General features: G+C 26.1%; 1 protein-coding gene across 1 annotated transcript in view; it reads right to left on the bottom strand.

Moving 5' to 3' along the window:
- LOC113003340 (dynein heavy chain 1, axonemal) overlaps window positions 1-12945 on the bottom strand; it is a 132388-nt gene that overhangs the window by 100722 nt on the left and 18721 nt on the right. Inside the window, exons 12-23 of the mRNA XM_039457520.1 lie at window positions 12364-12495; window positions 11927-12247; window positions 11433-11610; window positions 11230-11362; window positions 10211-10759; window positions 7346-7572; window positions 5936-6178; window positions 5704-5817; window positions 5180-5435; window positions 4623-4785; window positions 4322-4432; window positions 1391-1482 (exon numbers count right to left, since the gene is read on the bottom strand). Of these exons, the coding sequence (XP_039313454.1) occupies window positions 1391-1482; window positions 4322-4432; window positions 4623-4785; window positions 5180-5435; window positions 5704-5817; window positions 5936-6178; window positions 7346-7572; window positions 10211-10759; window positions 11230-11362; window positions 11433-11610; window positions 11927-12247; window positions 12364-12495 (2519 nt within the window). The remainder of the gene's footprint in view (window positions 1-1390; window positions 1483-4321; window positions 4433-4622; window positions 4786-5179; window positions 5436-5703; window positions 5818-5935; window positions 6179-7345; window positions 7573-10210; window positions 10760-11229; window positions 11363-11432; window positions 11611-11926; window positions 12248-12363; window positions 12496-12945) is intronic.

Genomic DNA, 12945 nt, shown 5'->3' with positions numbered 1-12945 from the left:
CGATTATGTCAGTATATATAATTATATTTTGCGTTTAAGCATATTGCTTACCTATTGCTTTACCTAAATTTAATAAAAAGATAAAGCATTGTAAATAATAATTATTTCTTTAAATAAATCTTTAAGTATATCCTAAATTTAATCGATATATGATAAAATGCTGATCAATTAAAATCTTATTTTTGTAATTCCAAATTTATTTATATGTGGTTTCTTTATATTAATCTAAACGAATATAACATATTCAAATGAGTCTTGCACTGACTGTGTGGCATTTATGTATATATATATATATATATATTATATATTATACGTATTTTATATAATATATTATATATTTATATATATATATTATATATTATACGTATTTTATATAATATATTATATATTTATATATATCATTTTTTCTTAATAATATGTTGTTTACTTGTATGTTATGTAAATAAATTAATGTTGTTTTTAAAAGAAACTTGAAAATAATGGTTGTTATTCCAGCTCCCTGCCCCAGATATTCAAAATTAGTTTCGTCACATTTTCTTTTTGAAGATAAACCGCTAGTGTCTATATGTATAAATTATTTTTTATCTTTTCTATGAAAATGTAGCTATAAATAATAAATATTATGTTTCATTATTACAGAAAGAATGTATGTAGATTTTCCTTCAGATCCATCTTATATTTTAATCATATAGAATATTTTCAGGAAATACATGGAGGATATGCGATATTAGCAAACATATTAATGTATCTAAAAGATGTATAGCGCATATCGTATCAGTTACTACTAATAATATTTTTCGAGATTTTTCATAAATTGCACAGTGTGATTAAATTCTTTATTATTAAATAGTATTGAAAATTATCACGTTGCCAATTTAATATAACTTATGTAATATAATAAATTGTAATAATAAAAGTATATAAATAAAAATAACTTTCAAGTTTTATAATTATTTTGCTATTTTAATATTCCTTAGAAGCACTCCATTATTTAAATATCTTTCTTTATTTGCATAATTTAAAGAGCTCAAATTTCAGATTACATTTAATTAAAATTTGTAATACTGAAATAAAATATTTGTACTCGAACTATTCTAAAATAGAGAATTTCTGCTTTTCTAAGTATTCCAAAAAATATCAAGTTATTCACAGACCTTAAAGATTTTTTTAAATAATAAAATTATTTTATTTGATAAAATTTTTAGATTGTTAGATTGTTCATAAATTATTTATGCTTACAGCTAGAAATAACGTGTGAAACGTGTAACAATATGATGCAAGAAAATACTAATAAGCTTATTATAGTCAAGAAACTGGAGAGAAGTTTTTCATCTTGAGATTTACTAAAATAACAAAGAACTGTCTGTCTGACAAATTATTCATCACTTACCTTAGTTTTTCCTGAACCGGTTGAACCTACGATCATTAATCCGTTACGCATCAATGTAGTTTCGTACAGCTGCAGTACCTTTCTCACGAACTCTGTAATTAGAGTTACAACTTCAATAGATTCCACGAGGAATAGTCGGACAAGTTGCGAAATGTGTAAATGCCGCTATCGATCCAATTCGCGTCATCACATTTAGCGCTTTCAAATTGGATGCTTTAATGCAAAACATGTTTTGCACATTGTGTTTATTTTCATAATTTCCGTAATTTCTCTATAGATATTAACGCGAATATGCTATCTCTTAAATGTAACAAGAGAATATAAAATGCATGTTTGTCACGGAAAATTGATAAAAATTTATTCTTATTTTATAATAAAAATTTACTGCTCTCTCTTTCTTTTTTTCTCCACGTGCACATTTTTAAGATAATAGCACAAAAAATACTTTGATACAATATTATATTTATTCTTAATGTTTGACTTAGTTGAAAATTTATCGAATATTAAAACAATAATCACTAATAAGTATATATTTTTATTAATCTATAATATAAACGCGCGCAATATAGATAAATAAGATATATATTGCAAATATTTATATTGCGCATGTTTATATTATAGATTAATAAAAATAATTTGTAATTCAATACTCCATTATGAGTGACATAAATAGATAAGAGAAAGAAGAGAATTAAAAAGTTTTTTATAGAAAAACTCTTCTATAAATAATAAATAATACATTTTTGCATAAATTTTTCTAATATCAATATCAACAATATTATTATTAACAAATATTATTTGACTTATATTATTCTGGAATATAAGAGAGAGAGAGAGAGAGAGAGAGAAAGCTGCTGTAATTAAATGTTCACTTTATGTGAATCTCTAATTACTTTCTGTATTTATGTGTAATTTCATAATTAGTAATATAATTGCTGTAAGTCATCTGTTGTTTAAACACTAGAAAATAAATATCTGCAGAGTTGGGTAAGTTAATAAATTTTTTTAATTAAATTAAGTTAAAATTAATGGCACATAAAATTAATTTAGTTAAAAGCTATATAAATAAAAAGTTAACTCAGTTAAAATTATATTAAGATTAAATTAAGTTAAAATAAAAGTTAATTTTGAAAATAATTATTTATATAAAATTAGAATATCGTAATTTTTTAAAATTGCATTATTGTAAACAACAAAACAATTATAATATAAATTATCAAATCATTTTTTGTTTTATTTATAATTTAAATTTATATTATATGAAATAAAAAAAGAAATATTGTTTTTTATATAGATATGTATCCTTTTACAATTTTTACATTTTATGATTAAATTATTAAAAATATGATTTTACGTATATAATGTAAAATATAACCTTATATATGATATATCAATAAAATATCATATTAAAAAAATTTATCTTTATTAAAGTAATTATTAAATTTTAATAACAGCATTATTTTAAAATGATCAGTTAACTTTTTTTGTAAGTCATCAATCTATATTTGTACCAATAGTAAACCACCTACGCTAAACATTCGTTCTATACAATGCTGAAGATGGTACCGATGTATTGTACTATCATTTATATAGATAGAACAATTTAACATAAAAAAAAGTTAATAAATTAATGTTTAAAAATAACTGGTTAAAGTTAAACATTAACGCATTTAAAATTAACTAAATTAAGTTAAAAATTATTAACTTTTTAACTTTTTGTTTAACTTTTAACTTTTTAACTAGTTACTACCCAAGCCTAGATATCTGTACAAATATTCAATATATGTTACATAATTTTACATATGCATCCTAAAATTGTATGCATTAACATATTTTTATTTCAAGAATTGTTGATGAAAATCATATTTTAATCAAACAACAATTAAAATTATTATCGCACGCTTATTACGATATGTTGGCATTTTAATTAAACTTTTTACAAATGTAAATAAAGAAAATAAATAATCTGTTGATCATAAAAAAGAGAATAATGTATGTAGCTTAATAAGCAATTTGTCAGATTTTTTAAGTTTAAACTAAACAAAGTAAGTTCAAACTAAAAAAGCTAAATTAATTTATATATTTTATATACGTATACGCTTATGTGTTTGTCTTTTAATTAAACAAAAAGTGAGATATATTCAAAAATTTACAACCATTTATTATGCAAGGTATCTCCGTATACATTACAGAATAAAAGCTAAATAATTTCAGCAGTTTTCCTTAGGACACCTTGTATTGCATTTGCATCATTATTTTTCATTCAATTGCTTGTTGTTGTAAAATAAACATATTTACAAGTATGCAAATTTTATACTCTATTGTGTTTATTAATATAACTCTTTTAATGTATTTTATCCATATTTTTAAACAGCAAAAGCTTTTTCAAAGTTCATTTACTCTCGATTTATTCATACTTTTGTTGGTATACTACACGTTGTATTCCATAAAATAAACTGTCAGTTTTACATTTCATGAAAATATATAACAAAAATATATACCATATATATATTTGGTATATGTATATACCATATATACATTTATAAACTATATATAACATACACATTTATTATGTTTGCGATAAATTTGACTAATAAATTATGTATATATTTGACTAATGTATTAATTTGACTAATAATTAACTCGTAAATAAATTTTGAAAGTTAAAACTTGTCTTTCTATTATTCTTTTTATAAATCTGTTAGAATTTGTTAGGATTAATCAAAGTGATATGTTTTATCAATATACATATATCTTAGAGTTTTTCGTTTTTTTATTTTTCTATACCAAAATATTTAAAATATTTATAAACTCGTTTCGTTTTTATATTAAGATTTAGTAATATAACATATTCGATCTAACAATATTATATATTTAAAGTACGAAAAAGCGCATGTTAAATGTAGATTATAAATAAAAAACTAAACTTACCATCAACGTCTTCTAAACCCATTTGCTTAATAGAACTACGGATGCCTGTTTCTAGGATTCCATAATCCACTGATTTTTCGATAATGTTTAGGAAGAGGTCTGATATAATACCTAGAAGTATAGAAAAATAATGATCGAATTTATTAATTTCTTTTTGTGGATGTTTATTTAAAAAAGGCAATGATTATGAGTAGCCAAAAAGTATGTAATGAATATCTAAAATTCATTATAATTGGTGCATTATGACTGTTATCCAATATTGCTTTTATATAAAAATTGACATGTATAAATGTTAACGTACCATTAAACAATTTCAAGTCGTCCTTTAAAAATTTGGGTACGTTTACATTTTTTAAGGCACGTAGGCATATTTGGTCCTCTTCAAGATCTTTCTGCTCTCTTTTCAAATTACCCGCAACCGCAATAACAGTTTTTATTGCACGCATACCAAAGTCATAGTGCTCCTGTCATATATATTTTCATCACAATCGAGAAATCAATTTATTATAAAATATAACTAATTGATACGTAGTCTTAATATATTTTAAAGATATTAAATAATAAAAAAAATTTTTTGTAGTATGAAGTAACTATATTATCTGAATATTTAATTTATATTATGTATTAATATATAACATAAATAAAAATAAAATAATGTATTAATTATACATAACAATCTATTATTATAATAAAATTATTTTAATGCAGTTTTAACAAACGTCCTCTATGTATGTTCAGTTTTTATAAAATAAATGTAATAATGTTCGTATTATTGAAATGTTTATTTTATTATTTTTTCCTGAAAAAGAAGAAACAAACAAGCAAAAGGATATAGAAAAGAAAGAAAAACAAGAATACTTGTGTGCTTAGTTGTTCTGAGCATAGTTTAAAAGTCGTCGTAATTTTTCTGGCGAGGTTCCTAGCATCCACAAAGCCATAGGTGAACAAAGAAACTTCAGCGATAAGAGCATAATTTGGCATCACCATAGCTACTGGTCGAAAGAGTGCTTTTAAGTTGTCAGGTAATTCCGTTCGACCAGCATAACCAGGAATTATAGTGATGAATACGGCGCAGGACTGCTTTAAGGTAAGTTCGATTTCTTCAAAGAAACATCTGCAAATTTAAAATTAATAAATTGTATAAAAAAAAATTTTTAATTTGATAAAAATAGGTAAGAGAAAGATAACTTAAATTATTTGTCGTACTTTTGTATCAAACGCCTCTATAATTAAATAACATTTTCTCATTGCTCGAATTGTAATACAGTAAATGTCTCTAAAATTACAAAACAATATTCAATGCTTCTCTGCTATTATTAACATTCAACTGTCGATTCCTAAATTATTTCGAGCTATTTTACATCAAGCTTTCATTTACTTACTTGTTCGCTTGTATTTGTTGTGCTTTTTGAATGGTCGTGATTTGCTGCGCTACTACAGATAGCACTTCAATATCGATTCGATTAAATTCGTCGAAACACGCCCACGCGCCGGTGCTGTGCAATATCACAAAATGTTGGACTTAATTGAAATGATTACTAATGAAATTAATTGACTTATGCTATTAATGTAATTTGAGTTACAATGTGCTAGTTGCTAATTCTCATAATTTACCTGACAAGACCCTTGAAAACTTTGCTCATAGATCGAAAACTCAGCTGGTCGGAACAATTAAAAACCACACATTGAATTGCAAATGCTTTTGCGAGATCCTTTGTGATTTCTGTTTTACCAGTACCCGTCGGACCGGCTGGTGCACCGCCGAATTTTAAATGCAATGCATTGGTAAGAGTAAGATAACAGCGTTCGGTTAATGGTGTAATTACTAATCTTCCGTTGTTACCTAAATATTCGTACCTATGAAAGAGAAAAAATAAATTTGATGTAAGTTTAGTAACACATTTCTATTAAAGTCGAACTTATAAGTCAAAATTAAAAAGAAACTATGAGTAAAATAAAGATATTAATTGAAAGTAGAAAGTTAAGATATTAATTGAAAGTAGAAAGTTAATTATAAAAATTTTAAATTGTAAACTGATTAGTACATTTTCATAAGAGATACAATAAAGGAAACTCTGAAAGAGTCTTAGAGAGCTGATAAAATATCTTACTTTTACTTTGGTTTTTGCTTCATTTAATTAAATATATTTTAACTGTGAAAATTAAGATTTAATTTATTAATATTACTAAAATTTCTTAATAATGTAAAAAATAAAAATATGTTATAAAGATAAAACAAATTCTCTACTAGAATTTAAAACAAAGATATTGATTTATATTACCAATAATGCATGTGACTATTATAAGTCCACACGTGACTTTCAAAGTAAAAAATGAGTTTATAAAGCGATATTATATAATTGAATTTGTTTGTGATATTTCTGCCAAGAAAAATTTTTAACTTGAGAGGTACTCTCTCCCGTTTTCTTGCATAATAAAAATTGCAAAGTAGAAAACTAAGAAATGAATACTGAAAAATCCGTATTTTGTACAGCTAATATTTAAGTAATATGGCTTCAAAAGAGAACATCTTATCTATTAAAATGATATTTTCTATGCAGCTTTTATGAGACTGTGCTATAATACTCCTTTTATACCCAAAATAAGTCAAAGTGGTACTAAAATTAAATTTAAGGTGCAATTAAAAAGTCATCAACTTTGCAGGGTCAACGAGCAGTTATTAAAGCTAAAATTTCCCTTTTCCCTTTGCTTAATATATGTAAAAGACGTAAACAGCTTAGGATAAGTGTGTAAGTTTTAATATGCTTAAAAACTTCGTCATTTTATTAGCTACGTACTTGCCTCAGTGCATAACATATTATCAGATGACTTCCATACAATTCAATAAGAGATAATATATAAACTTAAATTAATTCTCTTAGAAATTACTATTCTAATTTTTATTTTTAAATTGCATTTAACATTTTTCTGTCAAATTCAGTTATAAGCAAAATTGATTTATCAACAGTTTATATCTCTCTTTTTTACAGTTTTGATAATTTATGCAATATAAATTAAACTTACTCATACGAAAATTCAGCATTTATTGCGCGAATCTTCAAATCCTTGTTCTCTACCCAATAATATCGTAATTGAGAGATCCATTCAAATTCGTTGGTATTGGTTACTCTCTCTTGAATTAGTTTGTATAAAACATCCTTGGCATGAACCTCAATTGTGATTACAGCCTCCAGCATCAATCTTTGTACTTCAGTTTGCGGACCACGTATTAATTTTTGCAATTTTTCGAGCTATGAGATATTAATCAAACGTACATTGATTATTTATAAGTTACTTTTTACTTACTAAAAAAAAATATAATGTTAAACTTTCTTTGCATACACAACAAATAAATATGTCTACAGGCACATTTATCTTTCCATTTTCTCAAATAAAGAATCTTTTTATTTAACGTTCATTAAAATTATGAACATTAATGTTATTTATATACAGTATACAATTTCAAAGAAGCGAGATAGCCATTTACTTTATATAACTATTAAACTTTTTGCCGTATAAGAGAATGTCACCAAGAAAGAACAAAAAAGTCGAGAGATACATTTACTTAATAAACTTCATCTTATAAAAGAATGCAAAAAAAAAGGAAAAACAAGAAAAAAAGTAAAACTCTTTAACAACCATGTCATTGAAGTGTTTTAAGCGTACTTATACGTTCTAATGTTCTCGAGATTCCAAAGTGGAAGCAAAATATACAGCTATTAAATATTTATCCAATTATGATAAAATTATTATACTATTCACTGCATACAACGATTTCAAGTCTTATTTATTTTTCCAGCGAGAAAGCGCTCATCAAATCAATGTCGAATCTACATTGAAAATGTATACGAAAACTATTCGAAGTATTCATTGACTTCGATTGATTCATGTCACAATTTTCTGAATTATTGATTCAGAATGATTCGATTTCGAATCGATGAACACTTGTTTTTTACTGCAATTATTTATATTGAATTAGATTACTATCCACATAGTACAGAGAGAACAAAAATAATTTCTTTTTTATGTCCTGAAATAAGAAATTCTGAATTTCTGTTTTATCCCATTTCTAAAAGCATTCTTAACAGTTCAAAAAGAACTTTTTACTTTAACTTCGCATAAAATCACAATATTATCTCATCATCAGTTGAGAGCTTTTTTTCATTAAAAAAAAATCGTTTTATAGTCTACAAGGCTAAAATCAAAATAAATTTTAAATAATATTTCAACAAACTCAAACACACAATTTTCAAGAATATTTAAAATAATTTTTACACAGAGCTATTACATAGCGTATCCTTATACTTTTATTGTTCATTATTGTTACGTAAAACAAAGATAGAATGACAAACAGTGCATTAACGTTATAAGCACGTTTTGAATACAGATCTTACATTTCACAATTCTAATTAAAATTTAATTAGAAATTTAATTAAAAAAAAAATATTTAATTAAAAATTGAAAAAAATTATCATTACCTGGAAAACAAAAATTGAAACATAAATCGAATGTAAGGGGAGAGTGACAGAAACGTAAATAAAATTCTAAAACAAAAATTCGATTAATAATACGTATGAGAGACGTTAAAGCTTAGAGACATTTTATTTACACTTCGTTCTTCTCTTTTATTCAATTTACGCTCTGATTTTTATTTTCCATAGAGTATTTTTTCAACAAAGAATTACATTTAAAATATCAAAGTTATTGATCACAAATAAATAATGAACTTTTCAAATTTAAACTGTACGAAAGCAAAGCTAGTGAGAATACAGTAGGATTATTAATGCGCAAATTAAATTATTACATTTTTAAAATTTATTGCATAAATTAACTGAAAATGAACGTTTCAATTCTCATTGGAGTTAGCCAGCGCATCATATTACAGAATTTCATATAGTCAATGGATGCATTCAGATGCACAACCGCTTATTGAGTAGTTAAACAGCAATTAAAGATGATTAGTTGGATCCAAAGGTAAGAACCAATCATCTTCAATTGTTACTTAGCCGATCGGTGAGCGGTTGTACATCTGGGTGCATCCAATCATTCGTCCTTAGTCTCTAGTCTAACAACGGTTGAGTCACTAATGGGTTGCTGAATCCGAAAAGGTTTCCTTTAATTATAAGAGAAGATGAAATTCTCTCTCCTCTCCTTCGGACTGAGAAGTCTAAATACCAATTTATATTAGTTCAATATAAATGCGAATGATAAATATACAAATAAAATTCTACAGAAAAGAGATATTACTGTTCGAGACTTAATATGTGACTAAATATCCCTGTCTAATTTTTATTAAAATTATTGAATGGTTCAGCATAAATCAATTAATCTTGGCAATCGCAAGCTTATGTAAAGTATTTGTGAAAATGTATTATTAAATTTATTAGTCGTACTTTAAATCTCTTTGTAAAAAGTATTACTTTTTAATTATTTTGATATTATATCTTGATTTTGATCTTATCAGAAGAATCAACATTGTATTTACATTGCATGTTAACATAAATCTAAATTAACTTAAATCATAAAATTTTTACATTAGCCATTTTCACTAATACAATGTAATCTTTTATTTTTACTTTTTATTTTATATAATAGCAAAAGTAATATTATATTTATAAAACATATCAAATTATCTTCGAATCAATATTAAAATGATAAAATATCGATGTTCTAATAGAAAATACATAATTTGCTCATTTAAGAAATTGACGATAAATACGTGCCACAAGTTAATCTTTTCCTTTTAAAATTATTACATAAAGTACAAATTTCGAAATAAACTTCAAATTTTGAATATTATTTTGATACGGCTTGATATCGATGATTTCAATTTCACATCGATTCTATGTATCACTTCTCGCTAGATTATAAGTTAGATATAATACGTACGTGTAGCAACATCAAATTGTAATAGGTGGGCACAGTATCGTTCTTGATACTTTCTTCCACATGAGCAGTCCATTGTATTTGACCTCCGCAAAGAACTATTTGGCCCGGCCACATGTACACCCATTCCTCACGCGGTGTCGTTTCTATTATTTCAAGGGCCTCGCCGATGATCTCACGTAGAGTATTACGCATCGCATTCTCGACTTGCCCCAGCCAATTTTCCACATTTCCCTCGGGATAGATCGTTGGCCGTAGCGCGACCTCTTCGTGCTCGGCAGAATACATCGTCGTTATCCTGAGATCTGGATTCTCAAATCGTAATCTCTTTATGTTCTCGAAGCACTTCTTTAGATGCAGTTGCACCGCTTGAATGTCTTTAGACTGAACGATTATCTTCAGAAGTTCATCGTCGCTCAGGAAGAAGAAGCGCGGAAAGATCATTCGTTTAGTTTCCAGATAATCGGATAAACCTTTCTCGACAGTTTCTAGGATCAAAAGACATTCCTTCAAGTCCGATAACAAGACTTTATCCGTGCACGTTGTAATCACCTGCGTTATGTAAGACAACGTTTTGGAAATAAAAAAATTTACATATTATAAAATATCTTTTCTCTCTCTCTCTCTCTCTTTCTCTAATAATTAAATAATAAAATGCTCTGGACAAATACATTGCCTTAAATAATAGCTAACAAATTATTGGTCAATGCAAATATGTGCTTAAAATAATAATTATTAAGAAAATGAATAAAATAAAAATTATCAACAAAACATAGATAACATACAAGTATAAAATTCTTTCTTAATCCATTAATATTTAGAAAATTTAGTTATATATTCTGTAATTATTCCAAAATTAACAATATAAATTAAATATGTTAATTTGTTAATGTATTTATCACACTGTATTTATCACATATTGTATGAAATAAATTGATACTTTTTTAGAATTTTCAACGCTTCGATACGTCGAGGAACGGAAAAATGCGCGCAAAATGAGAAAATAAATTTGTGTTACGTACATATGGGTAATCGTAGGCGTTTTTTGTAATACGTGTCAAGTTACGCTCCATTGTATTGAATTTACGTGATTCCACTGGCAATTGCCGATTAATATCTTCAGATGCAAATATTGGTTCTAGATACATCCATTGCCTGTGCATACAAAATCAATACGAATATATCCTAATGCAATAATAAACAAAAGTCGAGATGTGATTATTACTTTTGCACCTCCATCCACAGCGTGATCACTTCCTGAATTAATCTTAATTTAGCTTCCCACTCATCGATTTGACTCTCAAAAGCAGCTTTGAAGGGATTAAATCTAAGATGATGAATTTTAAATATATCTTCGTCCAAAAGAATGATGACCTCATCAGAAATCTTCATAATATATTTATCTAATAAAAATTATGATACTATTTATATTACAAAGATTAATATGCGTTAATTGTAATATTTTTTAAACACATATTTTAAATTTAATAGAAATATTAAAAAACAAAATATTTAATACTTATTAGTTTAATAAAATACACAGATAACAAAGATCTTAATGTTAAATTTCTAATTTCTAAAATATAAATTATCGTTTAAAATCACACTTTTAATATTTATGTGTAAGATAAAATAGATACAAAACTTGATACATGATATTTGAGTCTGTTTGAAATGTATTGGAAAATCTATAAAATGGAATAAAATATTTTTGCACACCCGTATTTTTATAAGGTAAAATATCCATCGTGATTGCTTTCCAATCAACCATTATTTTATTTAGTGTACTTTCTATCAAGAATTCTTTTGTCGCAGCATGTGCAACGGTCTTCACGATTTCTTCGTATTTCATTATATCAAGAAGAAGTAAGCTCTTAAAAGTCAAAGTTGGCGTGAGTGCCATTTGTATACTCGTTTTCTTTGTAAGCTCGTCAAAGTGTCGAGTTTTCATCTCTGGATATCGCAAAGCTTGTATCATACCAGCATAGGGCTTAAATGCTTCGATTTGATCCCTTATATTGAACGCTATAGCAGCCATCTCTATAAACCATGAAAAATACATAGACGATTCTGTTTCTTTGTAGACGCCAGTTTCTTTGTAGTTCACATATAATACATTCGAAACTCAATAAATTCTAAGCGAAATCTCAACCTACTTGGATTCTCTTGAAATATTTTCACGCAATGCGACATAGTTTTCCACATATCAGAAATCACAATTTCGATTTGATCGACATCGAGATTTATCAGAGGATTGTCTATCCATATTTCTTGCCATTTTAACCAATCTGCATTTTAAAAGTATGTAAAAATGCCAATAATTTTATTAACACTTTATATTATTGAAATTACCATTTCAAATTAAATATTTAAAAAATTTTATGTAACATTTACTGTATATTAAAATGTATTATACAGGGTAGTCAAAAAGTATCGGACCCCCCCAATATTTCCGTTCCCTTGCATTTTACAAGAAAATGTTTCAGACAAAAGTTGTAGGGTTTAAAAAGATCTATTTACTGATCTTATCAGTTTGACTTTGGATGGCGTCGCCAAGGTCAGATCGAAATTACATTAACTTTTTTAAATGGAACACCTAACTTTTTATTGCATATTCTTGTAGCTTATCTCGAGACCTTTCCAAAACACTACAAGAAAGTTTATTTTCGTTGAGTACTTTCCGAGTTGTAAGGCTTGAAAGCTACAGTGTACTGTAGTGTGGGTCCAGCCAGTTAAGG

The sequence above is a fragment of the Solenopsis invicta genome, chromosome 14 (assembly GCF_016802725.1).
Source record: "Solenopsis invicta isolate M01_SB chromosome 14, UNIL_Sinv_3.0, whole genome shotgun sequence".
NCBI lineage: Eukaryota > Metazoa > Arthropoda > Insecta > Hymenoptera > Formicidae > Solenopsis > Solenopsis invicta.
The sequence above is the reverse complement of the archived record's forward strand: the minus strand, read 5'-3'. Positions and strand labels throughout refer to the sequence as shown.